The sequence below is a fragment of the Carcharodon carcharias genome, chromosome 4 (genome assembly GCF_017639515.1).
Source record: "Carcharodon carcharias isolate sCarCar2 chromosome 4, sCarCar2.pri, whole genome shotgun sequence".
NCBI classification, from domain to species: domain Eukaryota; kingdom Metazoa; phylum Chordata; class Chondrichthyes; order Lamniformes; family Lamnidae; genus Carcharodon; species Carcharodon carcharias.
In genome coordinates this window covers 171,228,812-171,243,071 of record NC_054470.1, presented here as the reverse complement: position 1 = coordinate 171,243,071, position 14,260 = coordinate 171,228,812, and the positions used below count along the sequence as shown (strand labels likewise).

The following is a 14,260-nucleotide window of genomic DNA, read 5'->3' as shown; positions in this document are numbered from 1 at the left end:
CAAATTGGATCCAGAATTGGTCGAGTGGCAGCAAGCAGAGGGTGATGGTCGAGGGGTGTTTTTGGGACTGGATACCTGTGTCCAGTGGGGTTTCACAGGGATCAGTGTTGAGTCCCTTGCTGATTGTGGTTTATATAAATGATTTAGACTTGAATGTAAGAGGGTTGATCAGTAAGTTCGCGAATGAGATGAAAATTGGTGGGGTGCTAAATAGTGAGGAGGATAGCCTTAGATTACAGGAGGATATAGACAGACTGGTCAGATGGGCTGATCAGTAGCAAATGGAATTTAATCCGGATAAGTGTGAGGTGATGCACTCAGGCAGGACAAACAAGGCACAGGAATACACTATGAATGGTAGGACCCTGAGAAGTACCAAGGATCAGAGGGACCTTGGTGTACATGTCCACCGATCCCTTAAGGTAGTGAGACAGGTAGGTAAGGTGATTAAGAAGGCATATGGGATACTTGCCTTTATTAGCCGAGGCTTAGAATATAAGAGCAGGGAGGTTATGCTGTATAAGACGCTGGTTAGGCCACGGCTAGAGTATTGCGTGCAGTTCTGGAATCCGCATTATAGGAAGGATGTGATTGCACTAGAGAGAGTGCAGAGGAGATTCACCAGGATGTTGCCTGTGCTAGGGAGTTTTAGTTGAGGGGAGATTGGATAGACTGGGGTTATTTTCCTTGGAGCAGAGGAGATTGAGGGGGGACATGATTGAGATGTATAAAATTATGAGGAGCATAGATAGGGTAGACAGGAAGGAACTTTTCCACTTGGTAGAGAGATCAATAACCAGGGGGCATAGATTTAAAGCAAGGGGCAGGAGGTTTAGAGGAGAAGTGAGGAAGAATTTTTTCACCCAGAAGGTGGTGGGAATCTGGAACTCACTGCTTGAAAGGGTGGTAGAGGCAGACACCCTCATAACATTTAAGAAGTACTTGGATGTGTACTTGTGATGCCATGGCATACAAGGCTATGGGCCTAGTGCTGGAAAATGGGATTAGAATAGTTATGTAATTGCTTGACCGATGCAGACTCGATGGGCTGAAGGGCCTTTTTCTGTGCTGTAGACCTCTATGACCTACAGGTAACCCGATTACTGCCTGTGATGGTAACCTAATGGTTTTGGTACTGGACAAGCAACCTTGAGATAAAGAATTAAAATCCCAAGGAAAGATATTCTATTGCATTCAATGAGAGGAAAAAAAAGACTTGCATTTGCATGCGCTTGAAGAGAATCAAGTTGTAGGGTTAAGGGGAAAACGTTGGGATGTGTCGTTTCCCTCAAAGGCTAGATTTTCATGGATACTCCTTGGAGGGGTGAAAATGGCGACTGAGGCCCAACGCTGGGATTCCTGAGTCTATTCCTGGAGCTTCTGATTTTCAGTAGAGCCTTTTAAAGGTGCAGGCTCGCGGCCCAAACTGCACTCCTTACCTAGCCGGCTCCACTGCAGGGATAGCCATGTCCTAGTCCTTCACAAGTTGCATGGAATCGAGCCAGCTTTTCAAAGAGATACGGTTCACGGCACCTTAGAAATGTTCTGAACCATAGTCTGCAGGAGGGAATCTTTTAAAAGACAAGTTCAAAAGGTCCTCTTTATGCCCCTTAATCTAAGGTATGGCCCCACCCAATCCCAGGGCCACTCATGCCAAGGTACACCCCTCCAAACAACCCCTATGGCCCCTCATGCCACTGCCCCCCTCAGCTACCGGGGGCTCAGGTATTTCAACAGGCTAATGGATTTCTCGGCTCTCAGCCAAGCCTCATTATGTGTTCTTGGCTGAGAGCCCAGACGTCCATTGGAATACAAAAACATCTGAGCCCCAGGGAAAACACTGCTTGATTGACAGTTCTTACCCTCTGATCTATGCTGTCAATTTCACAATATTTATTTACACAAGATAAATAGGTTTCAAGTGCTCGCAGTTCCTGCTATTGATACTTTAAAGGGTCTAGATGATTGACAATTAGAAAAAAAGAGCATTTTTAAGAAAGTGGAAAGTTGTCAATTAATAATTCTTTTGAAGCTTTCTTTTAAACATCCTACTATTACCATAGGGTTCATTGCTTCTATAGTGTATCATGGTTAAAATGAGCATGAAAGTCCCATAGCCTCTTGGCCCCTTCATGGGGGGCATGAAGGGTCACAGGGGTGGTGGGAGGCATGCCTTGGCATGTGGGCTTGAGTCATAGAGGTCTACAGCATAGAAAATGGCCCTTCAGCTCATTGAGTCTACGCCGGTCAAACAATTACCTAACTATTCTCATCCCATTTTCCAGCACTAGGCTCGTAGCCTTGTATGCCATGGCATCACAAGTGCACATCCAAATACTTCTTAAATGTTATGAGGGTTTCTGCCTCTACCACCCTTTCAGGCAGTGAGTTCCAGATTCCCATTACCCTCTGGGTGAAAAAATTCTTCCACAAAATCCCCTCTAAACCTCCTGCCCCTTACCTTAAATCTATGCCCGCTGGTTACTGATCTCTTCACCAAGTGGAAAAGTTCCTTCCTGTCTACCCTATCTATGCTCCTCACAATCTCAATCATGACCCCCCTCAATCTCCTCTGCTCCAGGGAAAATAACCCCAGTCTATCCAATCTCTCCTCACAACTAAAACTTCCCAGCCCAGGCAACATCCTGGTAAATCTCCTCTGCACTCTCTCTTGTGCAATCACATCCTTCCTATAATGCGGATTCCAGAACTGCCATGCAATACTCTAGCTGTATCAGCGTCTTATTTTCTGAAATTTGCCTACATGTCTGCTCTTCTAATTCTCTCTGGCTGTTTGAGGGCCTATAATACACTCCCAGCAATGTGATTGCTCCTTAAGTTCTACCGATATGGCTTCCTTTGTGGAGCCTTCTAAGATGTCATCCCTCCTTACTGTTGTAATTCATTCCTTGATCAATATTGCAGTTTTCTCCTCTTCTTTTACCTCCTTCCCTGTCTCGCCTGAAGACCCTATATCCTGGAATATTGAGCTGCCAATCTTGCCCCTCTCTCAACCATGTCTCTGTGACAGCAATCATACTTCCATGTGTTAATTTGTGCCCTCAACTCATCTGCCTTATTTGTCACAATAAATACCATCCAACCTTGCCAAACTCCCTTGTGCCTTAACTGGCCTATAACTTCTATGCCTTCCAGACTCACTTGCTCTCTCTTCCAATTTTGGCTGTGCATCACACCCTGCTGAACCTCCTTTCAGGATCCCATCCCCCTGCCAAGTTAGTCTAAACCCTCCCCAACAGCACTAGCAAACCGCCCTGCAAGGATGTCGGTTTCATTCCGGTTCAGGTGCAACCCGTTTGCCTCGTACAGATCCCACCGTTCCCAGGTGCCATTGGGTTGTTTGGGGTGGGCGTAGTTTGGCATGGAGGTATGAGGGGACATGGGGGTGGGTGGGGGGATGTGAGGTGGCATGAATGGGGAATGGGGAGTGCGTGGGGGTGAGTGATTATGAGGGGTGAGATCTGGAGGGAGTTTCTGTTTTTATTCCAATTGGGATGTAATCCCACAGCACCGAGGCAAGCCTTTTAAACAATCCGCCTCCACACCCAGTGGCTACTGTGGCTGCCCCAGAACTTTTTCCTCGGTCAGCTAACCCGACTCTTACCCCCAACCACAATGGAAATCCTGTCCTTGTGGGCACTTTCTTCGAAGGCGGGCCAAGATAGCGACTTTCCCGCCACCCGCTAGCCGCCTCGAGGATGAAAATCCAGCCCTATGATTCTAATGCTTCTCCAAATCAACAACACATCTTGGTCCTAGAAATAATTCTAGCAGTGGTCATGTTCTCTGGTCTACAAATTTTTACTTTTATTTCATTTGTGGTTGTTGGAGGGCACTAAGTTCTACTTTTAGTCTAGTCTTTTGTTCCAAAGTTTTAGTGAAATTTAGTTTTTGCTTTTCATAGTTTCCTTTCAGTCTATTCAGTATTTTCTTATCAAAATTTGTTGAAAAAAATGGACTCTTGAACACCCAACTAACTTCAGCCCATGACTTACAGCCACGTTTTCAGCTGCCAAGGGTCAACGGTCTAGAATTCCTCCCTTTAACCTCTCCGACTGTTTACTTCTCTCTCCTCCTTTAAGACGCTAATACTAGCTCTTTGATCAAGGTTTTGATCACCTGTCCTAATGCCTCCTTCTCTGGGTCCATGCCAGTTTTTGTCTGATTTAGTCCCCATGAAGTTCCTGTGAACTATTTATTATATTAAAGGCACTATGTAAATACAAGTTGGCGTTGTCGTTATGTTTTCACTTAGACAGAATAATTTTCTTGAAAGCACATGTATTTGGCTCTATAGATTGGGAAGGTCCCAAGAGCTCCCACTCCTGATCGCTATCCAGGGAACATTGCTGTAAAGTGCCTGAGCATGAAGGATAGCTGAGGACAATATTGGATTTAGACATGCCACTTCCCCACCCCCCCCGATAGATTATTGGCAGTTACTGTCTAGGTTACCCCTAGGGGTATAGGTTTAAGGTGATTGGTAGAAGGATTAGAGGGGACATGAGGAAAAACTTTGCACCCAGAGTTGGTGAGTGGCTGGAATTCACTGCCTAAGTTGGTGGCCGAGGCTGAAATGCTCAACTCATTTAAAAGATACCTGGATCTGCACGTGAAGTGCTGTACCCTACAAGGCTACGGACCAGGTGCTGGAAAGTGGGATTAAAATGAGCGGCTATTTCTTTTTTTCTCTTTTTTGGTCGGAGGAGACACGATGGGCTGAATGGCCTCTTTCTGTGCAATAACTTTTCTATGGCTCTAGTAAAGAATTAGCTGTCTTTGATGTAGGATCTGAATAAAAGTTTGCTTTTATAACAGATTAACCACTTCAGCAAATTTAAATCCTTGGTATGGATTTCATAAATGGTAGCTTTTTCACTATGAAGTCTATATAATTAAGAGCTTACTTTGTTAGAAGGTTTCCCCCCTATCTCCAAAGCTCCTGATGTCTGCCCATGGTGGATATTGGGTGAATGGCTATGGAGGTAGCAATGGGGACTATTTGGGGGGCATGGGGTGGTTGGGAGCATGAACTGGCATTCTGTTGGCATGGGGGCTATGAGGGGGCATGAATTAGCATTGAGCTGGTATGAAGGGTATGTGAGGCCATGCGGGGAGGATCAGGGTTAAGAGCTAGAGGGCCTAACAACTTCTGAAATAATTGGGACAAAGTCCTAGAGAACCAAGGCGGGCCTTCTAACCAGCTCTCCTTGGCACTCATCCATCCCTATCCTGCACTCCTCCCTGAGCAAAAACCACATGTAACAGGGCACTTTTTACTGGGGTGGAGCTAGCAAATTGGGAAATTTCCTGACTCAAGCTACCCACCTAGGTAAAAAAAATCCACCCCTTTGTTGCCAAATGGTCATTCTCAGTATGGACCCGAGACCTTGAACACCATTTGGCTTCAGGACAACAGAATCAGATTTAGATCAGTCAAACCCCTCAGTATTTTGCAAACCCCAATTCTTCACCAGTACAAGCCCACTCTTCTTCAACCCTCGCCATTATTTTGAATTATTCAGTGGAACCATATTATGAAGAAACAGCTCCAGATAATCTCTTTAGTCTTCACAATTCTTACCATACAAGTATTTTGTGTCCAGTTTATTTGAGGCAGTTCTTGCCCACGGTAAAAGATCATCGCTGCATCCATTTGGCATCCCATTGTACCCAATGCCAACTATCTTGTTTTCAGGGTTCACGATACAAGCGCCAACCTGTATTCAGATCAAATATTGATCACCATCATTCACAGTAGAACAGAGCTTGGTCGATATAATTTGGCCTCACATTTCACATGCACTATAACCCAGTCTACTTATACAATGATATTTATAATGCTGGAGTAAACAGGGTGTTTATTAGCATTCAGTAAAACAATCTTTCCTTTTCCGTAGCAATAACATACATTTTATTCCCTAGTAAAATAGTTCTATCTGGCACCATCATTTCATAACTTTCCAGGCACAATAAAGCAGCCATTACTGCATCACTAATGAAAGGCAGAAGTTCCAAATTCAGACAGTGTATTCCAGATCATAACTCACTGCGCAAAAAAAAGTCACCTCACCTTGCCCCGATTCTATTATCACTCTGCAGAATATGCTGCAGTGACTTGTAAAACGGACATTATTACAATTTTGAATTTCAGTGTCAAGGCTAAAAATGCCAGGCTTTTGAAACTAAAACTTATGATTTGAACTCAAACATTTTATCGATCTACTGGTGTTGGTCAAACTTGTTTTTGGTTGCTTGGTTACCATGGAGATATAAACAAAGAATTACAGAACAAACAAAATTAAGGGATGCCCTCAATGCCTCATTCTCCCTCCAGTTATATTATAATCTGAACTTGGTGGAATTTTGAATGCTCCTTTCTATTTAATGTTGGGTCTGAGATGGCCAGTTCTGAGTTCCATTCCTTTACTGGTGGACTCAATGGGTCATTTAGCACAGAGCTTTCCAACTGGCCAAGTTCTAACAGCCAAAATCTGCAACGCAAAACTAAAACTCGGAATAAGTGAGTCAGTACAAGAGCGAGACTCAAGGCCTTTGGGGATGCCTGATAGCCAGACACCACAGGGAACTGTTTGGGCAACTCTGCACTGTACAACTAAAATATAAATCACCGTTTTTGTAAAGCTGTAGTGTACATTTAGAACACTGCACAACAACAATCTGAATTTCTATAGCATTCCTCATATGCTGGCAATGTGTTCATTAGCATGGAATGCAAACATCTCCTTCCCATTCAAAGTGTGGCTGACTGACATCACTTTATCCAGAGGACATTTGGTCTGAAATATATAGGGCAGACTTTTGTCAATACTTCAGTTTCTGGAACTGACTGTTGAATTTTTCATAATCCACAGCTATCACATAACTCACATACAGCTTCGTATTGTTGAAGGTCTATCTAAAAGCTTCGTCACACTGAAATAGTTTGAGAAATATATTCCAGGAAAGGGTATAAAAACTCTTCTGGATGGATACTATCTTTTCCAAGTATCTTTGGTATCTTCCTGTTGTTTGCTGCTGGCTAATTGTTTTTCTTGTAAGTAAATTTGGTCGATTTCTATCCCGAATGCAATGGCATTTAGTCCCTTTAAGGGTAGATATATGAATCATAGAACACAGAACAAGGCCATTCAGCCCATCGAGTGTGCTGGCTCTTTTAAAGAGTTAGCCATTGGTCCCACACCCCGACTCTTTCCCCAATGCCCTGAAAATTTTTTCTTGAAAAAGTTACTCAATTCCCCTTTAAAAGATGCTATTGACTGCTTCCACCACCCTTTCAGACACCAAATTCCAGATCAAAACAACTCACTGTGTAAACTCACCAACTCCTCATTCCCCTGATGCACCCTGCCCCTGATTTTTGTGCCAATTATCGTAAATAGGATGGACTTTCCACATGATCTCTGATGTGTTTTACCATAATTTAAACAACAACTTCTATTTAGCTAGTGCTTTTAATGTAAATAAATATCCGTAGGCGCTTCACAGGGGCATTATAAAGCAGGATTTGCCACTGAGCCACATAAGGCAATATTAGAGCAGATGGCTAAAAGCCTGGTCAAAGTGGTAGGTTTTAAGGAGCATCTTAAAAGCAGAAAAGAGAGATAGAGAGGCAAAGAGAAAGGTCCTGTAATACACTATCTCACTCAAGTCCTGTAAGGGTGCAATTTTGGTTTATAGGATCATAGTCTGCCTGGGGAAACTGCCTCTTGTCGCTGCCATGGCCAAAAGTAAAAGTGTTAGAAGAAAGCCCAGAACATTACCGGGATGCAAGCAGATGGAAAGGCACGGAGAACAGCACATTTGGTGTGTTGAAGAAACAAGAAAAGCAAGTTCAGAGAAGCACTGAGCATAATAATGCTGATAATGAGAAAGAGAGTTGAATAGACAGAGACAAGGGATGAAATGCCTAGGCAACAATCTCTGACTGGGTAAGTCATTGTCAAAAATAGTAATTGCTCTGGAATTTAGTGTCCGAAAGGGCAGTGACATCAGTCAATAGCATGTTTCAAAAGGGGAATTGAGTAAATATTTCAAGAAAAAATAATCATTGCTCACAGCTTGCCCAAAGACAATAAACGAGCGAGCGACTGAATCGCACATTGTGTGCATGTTGAGCACCTGCTTGTGATCTGAAGTTCTCCATTCCCATTGACTTTTACCTGGGAGTTTGGGTCCTTGCTCCTCTGTGCTGATAGAAAAGCAACAGCCATAAAATATTCTGACCACTCGAGATACTCCTCCCGTTTTTTGCATGGCACTGTATCACTCCTGTAGTAAAATTAAACACAATCTCATCATGCAGGCACTGTTTGCAACATTGTTCTAATTTGATCTGGCATTACTCAATACAAGGGCCATTGTGGCAAACGTGCATAAATCACAAGGAGTCTCACATGGGATTCCTTCTACACAGGTGAGCAGTGACAAGTGATTGAAAATCAGCCCTAAAGTTCTGCATTCTCTGTAAAAGCTGTGAAAATACAACTGTCAATTACTCGATTCAGAGATAAAACACACAAAAAAACTACAAATGCTGGAAATTCAAAGCACACCTGCAGAGTGAAAAATAATATAGAATCTAAAATTTCAGGTAGGGTCTGTTCACTTCAGCTGTCAGCAGATGTGTGGTTTTGTCAGATTACGCACAAGACTTTATTCATGTGTTATTGTGTTGTTACACAATGAGCAGATTGATTTAAAGATCATTGAATCTTCAACACTTTCAAAAATTTGTACTTTGTAGAATAGACAAGAAAGGGATGGAAAAAAAAACACAAATGGAATATAAAAGCGAGATAATAACGTGGTAACAAGTACAATAAGCTTTGGAATCAAGAGGACATCTCAAGTAGATCACTGTAATGAGTCTTAGTGGGGGGCATTTTATGGACCCTGCAAGAGTAGGAAACATGGCGTGCGGGATGACTGAGGCAGAACGGGAGATTTCAATTTCCCAATGGCAGGTTGAGATGCAGAGATTAAGTCAGCGGTGTGTTTGGGCATCGAGCCTCGCGCCGTCCTGTGGCGGGTTCGTACTTGTGATACATTTGCATGCTATGAATACTCATTAGCGTCAAACCTTTTTAAAATGAAGCCCTATCTTCAAGATAAAGACAGCAGTGCATGAGAATCGCATCACACTCACTTGATGCTCGTTTAATGGCGGCGTGCACCTATTGGCTTTGTGCTGCTGTGTCTGAGGTCAGCGGTATTCTTGCTGAACCCTGTAGCAAAAGGGAGGGGAGCAGGAGAATGGTAGGTTGCATAGAGGCTCCGGACCGGCAAAATGAGTCAGTGGTGCTTGGGGCTATGGTGTGGTGTAGGGTCGGGTCGGGGGCATAGAGGAGTGAAAGAGGGTCCCAAGGGGGGAACAGAGGATGGGGTTAGGGGCATGGAGAGTGAAGTGGGAAGGGCCTGGCATCCCAGGTGTGGTGGGAATAGTCGGTCAAGAAATTGAGGGGCCTAAAGGGCAGGGTGAATATTGACTAAATGTGGGTCCATCTCAGGGTGTTGGCTGACAGAGTCCTTAGAGGGCTTTGCATCCACCTACAACAACTCAATGATCCCTGCTGAGGCTGCTCTCAGACAATGTCCTTTGCAATGCATAGAAGGGAGGCCCAGCTGAGCCTGCAAGTTTAGCCAAGTCCCATAGAGTATGGAGTACAACACTGGACACTAACATGGACATTCAATAAAGGGTAAACAAAAAAAAATCACTACACTGTTCCTTCCACAAGAAACTCCCCTGTAACCATCAATCTGTGCCAACCGAGGTGTACCAGCATATTAATCTCTTTGATTAAGCTAGTCTCAATAAATATGTAATGTGAAATACTTGCAAGTAAAATTTAATTTGGAAAAACACGCGTGCTACCCTTTGTGCCCTCAACTCTTCCGTTCATGGCAATGGAGCTGGGCAGGAAAGTTGTGGCCGTGTTGAAGGGTCTGTTTGACCAGGAGGTTCTTTCTTAGCTCACCCATACCTGCTTCATTGTCAGCTGAGGGCAGGTCTCACCACTGAAAAGCATTACCCCACCCGCCTGATCGCATGTGTCTCCCCATGCACTTTAAATTTTAAGTAGTATCATGTGGAAACCGACAAAAAGAAAGAGAGGTGAGGGGTACACATTTCCAGAACGCCGTCGGGAACGGCACGCCACTAACAAAATGCCGCCCTTAGTTTCTACAAAGACAAAGTAGATCCAAGTCTAGACAGAATCAGAAGTAAGACAAAAAAAAAATTGGAAATACGGAGCTGGCTCAGCTGTATGTGGGAAGGTAAAGGAACGTTTAGAATGCAGGTGCGGTCCTGCAGAACACTGACCAATAACAATGAGGAAACTTTTGAATTAATTCATTTAGTTAACCAATCTTCTTTCAGATGCTGATTCACCTGCTGAGTAAGTCTCGCAAAATTTGTTTTAAATTAATTTATACACTTTCATCCTCTTCAAGTTAATAACAACTGTTAGTCAAATCATCCCATTTATATTGAATTTTAGGGAGATTTTCCTTGTCCTTGTGCGTGCAATTCTCAGTTTCTAGACATGGCAAAAACATAGCCAGACACTCACGAGGGTAGGATTTCCTGTGTCCTGATACCTAGGGACACTTGGGGAAAGTGTGTTATGCATGCAATACAGTATGCCTGAATTTCCTTGCTCCCAGCATGAGACTCAATGGGCAGAATAGCCTCTTTGTTTCCTATTGACTCGAAGACATTTTTGGCCACCTATCGATCCTTTCCTAAAAACCATCTGGGCTTATTGCAATGGCTACCTTCCCAAGATAAAGAGCTGTGACAGAAAATTTCCTGCATTTACACTGGCTCAAGGAAAAACAACAACAAAAACAAGAACTTATATTAGTATAGCACTTTTAACAGAACATAACATTCCAAGGCACCTCAGAGAGCATTATAAAGAAAAATGACACCAAGTCAAATAAAGAGATATCAGGTCAGGGGACCAAAACCTTGGTCAAAGAGGTAGTTCTTAAAGAAGGAAAGCGAGGTGGAGAGATGTAGGGAGGAAATTCCAGAGCCAAGTGTCAAAACATCTGAAGGTTCAGCTACCAATGGTGGAGCAATTAAAATTGAGGATGCTGAAAATTAGAATTATCTTAAGATGAGACATTTCAGAGGTTTGAGCGGCTGGAGGAGATTACAGAGGTAGGAAGGGATAAAGCCATAGAGAGATTTGGAAACAAGGGTGAGAAATTAAAATCAAAATAAAAGCAAAATACTGTGGATGCTGGAAATCTGAAACAAAAACAGAAAATGCTGGGAAAACTCAGCAGGTCTAACAGCATCAGTGGAGAGAAAGACTCAAAATGTTAACTCTGTCTTTCTCTCCACAGATGCTGTTAGACCTGCTGAGGTTTTCAAGCATTTTCTGTTTTTGATTAAAATCAAGATGCTGCTTTACCGGGAGCCAGCATGGGTCAGTGAGCACAGGGATGATAAGGGAACAGGACTTGGTGCGCGTTAAGACATAGGCAGCAGAGCTTTGGATGACCTCAAGTTTACGCAGGATAGAATATGGGAGACCAGCCAGGAGTGCACTGGAATAGTTAAGTCTAGAGGTAACAAGGGCATGAATGAGGGTTCTAGCAAAAAATGGGCTGAAACAGGAGCAAAGTAAGATAATATTTTACAGGTGGAAATGGGTGGTCTAAGTGATGTACAGATGTAAAAATTAAAACCTAATTTTTAGGGAAAGCAGAAAAAGTTATTTTTTCTGGTGTTATTGCAATGTTTAAGAATTTATTATTGAGACCTGCATTGCATATTTGGCTTCTATGAATATATTTTTATGGCATCAGTATGAGCCACATTCAAATGTGAAAAGTTTCCATGACTGCATGTTCTTAAACATACTCCACCTAATGTGCATGAAGGATAGTTAGACGGTTTAAAACTTTAAATGTCATGCTTATAAAAAGGGAAATATGGTGCAGATTTCACATAGGGGGAAAAACAGACACCAGCTGCTAGAGTGCATTGATTAACAGGCCATCTGGTGTAGCTTAGTAAAAACCATTAGCCATCTGTTTTTGCAATTTCAATTAACTCCATTGTTTAGATTTCCTACAGTTTGTATTATAGCTGAGCACATCATGAATGCTTGGCTGAATTTCAAAAGGTCTACAACTACTTATTCAGCAGGTGGCCATATAGACATTTAGATTGACAGTTTTAAGAGGTTATTAAAGAATTATCTGTCTTTGATGAGGTAAGTGAAATAGATATTTGCTTATTTTTAGAACTGATTGACCATTTGAAGGGATTTACATCTTTTGCATGGGTTTTATGAATGAGAGTTCTTTTCTGTATGAAATGTGTATGAGTGACAGCTCTATTAGATTGTCATAAGCTTAATATGTTTTTATCCTGATGTCTGCCCATAGTGAACACTGAGTGAATAGCTATGGAAGATACATGGAGGGCATGGGGAAATAAGGGAACATGGAGGGGGCATTGGGAGTATGGGGAGGCATGGAGGCTGCATACAGTGTTGGTGAGGCAGTGTGAGGAATGAGAGGGCCTAACAGTCTTTAATAGAGGTGGGCTGAAGTGCCAGAGGATGAAGGTGGACCCTTTAACTAGCCTGCCTCAGCACTTGTACAGCTCTGTGGCTACCTCGGGTCTCGGCCACTGGGGGGTTCAAAATGGAAGAGGAGCATGCTGTTGATGACTGTCCCTAGCCCAGGATGGTTTTACTGCCATTGAATTCTTCAAAGCATCCCTGAAGAGATCAAGTATCCCCACTGACTCATGGGAATCCCTGGCTTGTGATCAAAATGGAGATGGTTTATTCAGGAAGACCCCAAATTCATTGGGACACAGAGGTGAAGTAAGGCACCGGGGAGAGCGGACAAACCTCCAATGTGTCTATCCAACTCTCCAAGCACTACCTGGCCTGCATGTGGCAAAGCCTGGAGATCACACATTGGAGTTATCAGCCGTCTCAGAACCCATCCAACCAGAGTGGAAGCAAGTCATCTTTGATCCTCTGGGACTGTCTGAGAAGATTAACTGTAGTTTACCTACCTTCTAAGCATGATTTGCAGTTTATTACTGCAGGTATATTAGCCGTCGTTCACGGTCATGATAAGAATCACCAAATATTTACCTTGTTATAATTATATTACCTGAAATTTGCTGTAGTTACAGGAAATGTCTGCATGTTAATAATAATAATTTACCAGGGATGTGTTCGCAGACTGGGACCTTTCTCCTTAGGGATTTCACTGGATGTTCCCTTCTCCACAGAATCAGAACCAAGCATCATGAGGCTTTCTCTGTCCCTCTGCGTTTCCTCTCTCTCACTTTACAGCGATTGTAGGAGGTTTTTTCTCTCTGTGAATTGCCCAAGTCTCTTACTGTAGGCTTCTTCACCTTCACGCACTCGAGATTTGTCGATTTATTCGATTGTGACTTTCCTCTGGAATCACTGTTATTTTCCCTTTTTTTGTCGCGTTTGACTCGTCACTGTCAGGGGGCGGAGTGAGAGCGTCACGGTCAGGGGGCGGAGTGAGAGCGACACGCTCAGGGGACGGGGTCAGAGTAGCTCGCTCACGCGGGGGCAGGGTCAGAGGGGATCGATCAGTGGGGCGGGGCCAGATCGGATCGATCAGCGGTCGAGGTCAGAGAGGATCTCAGGCGGAGGAGTCGGAGCGGCTCGCTAAGAGGGCGGGGTCAGAACGGCTCGCTCAGAGAGTGGAGTCGGAGCGGCTCGCTCAGGGGGAGGAATCGGAGCTGCTCGCTCAGGGGGCGAGGCCGGAGCGGCTCGCTCAGGGAGTGGAGTCGGAGCGGCTCGCTCAGGGGGCGGGTCAGAATTTTGCCTTTGAAGCAAAGGATGGGGGTGGGGTAATTTACTGACATGGATTGAGGATTGGTTAGCAGTAGGGAAACAGAATAGGGATAATTCATCTCAATGAATTTCGGGCTCGGCACGATGCTGAACTCTTCTTCCGCCGTCTTCGTCTCCGGGCTCACTTCTTTGGGCAGGAGTCCTCTCCCCATTCAACAGATACTTTCACCCACTTCCAATATTCTCCCTCCACCTAGACCCCTCCCTCTGGATTCTTACCTTCTCTTGATCTTTTCATTGAGAACTGTCAGCGCGACATTAATCATCTCAATTTCTCTGCTCCTCTCACCCATTCTAATCTCTCTCTCTCTCAACTTACTGCATTCCATTCTCTCAGGTCC

The 14,260-nt window shown here is 43.8% G+C and overlaps 1 protein-coding gene across 1 annotated transcript in view; it reads right to left on the bottom strand.

The window, feature by feature from the left end:
* dctd (dCMP deaminase) overlaps positions 1-13,773 on the bottom strand; it is a 54,148-nt gene extending 40,375 nt beyond the window's left edge. The window contains exons 1-3 of the mRNA XM_041185565.1: positions 13,252-13,773; positions 8,205-8,313; positions 5,606-5,741 (exon numbers count right to left, since the gene is read on the bottom strand). Of these exons, the coding sequence (XP_041041499.1) occupies positions 5,606-5,741; positions 8,205-8,313; positions 13,252-13,337 (331 nt within the window). The 5' untranslated portion in view covers positions 13,338-13,773. The remainder of the gene's footprint in view (positions 1-5,605; positions 5,742-8,204; positions 8,314-13,251) is intronic.
* Positions 13,774-14,260: the final 487 nt, after the last annotated feature.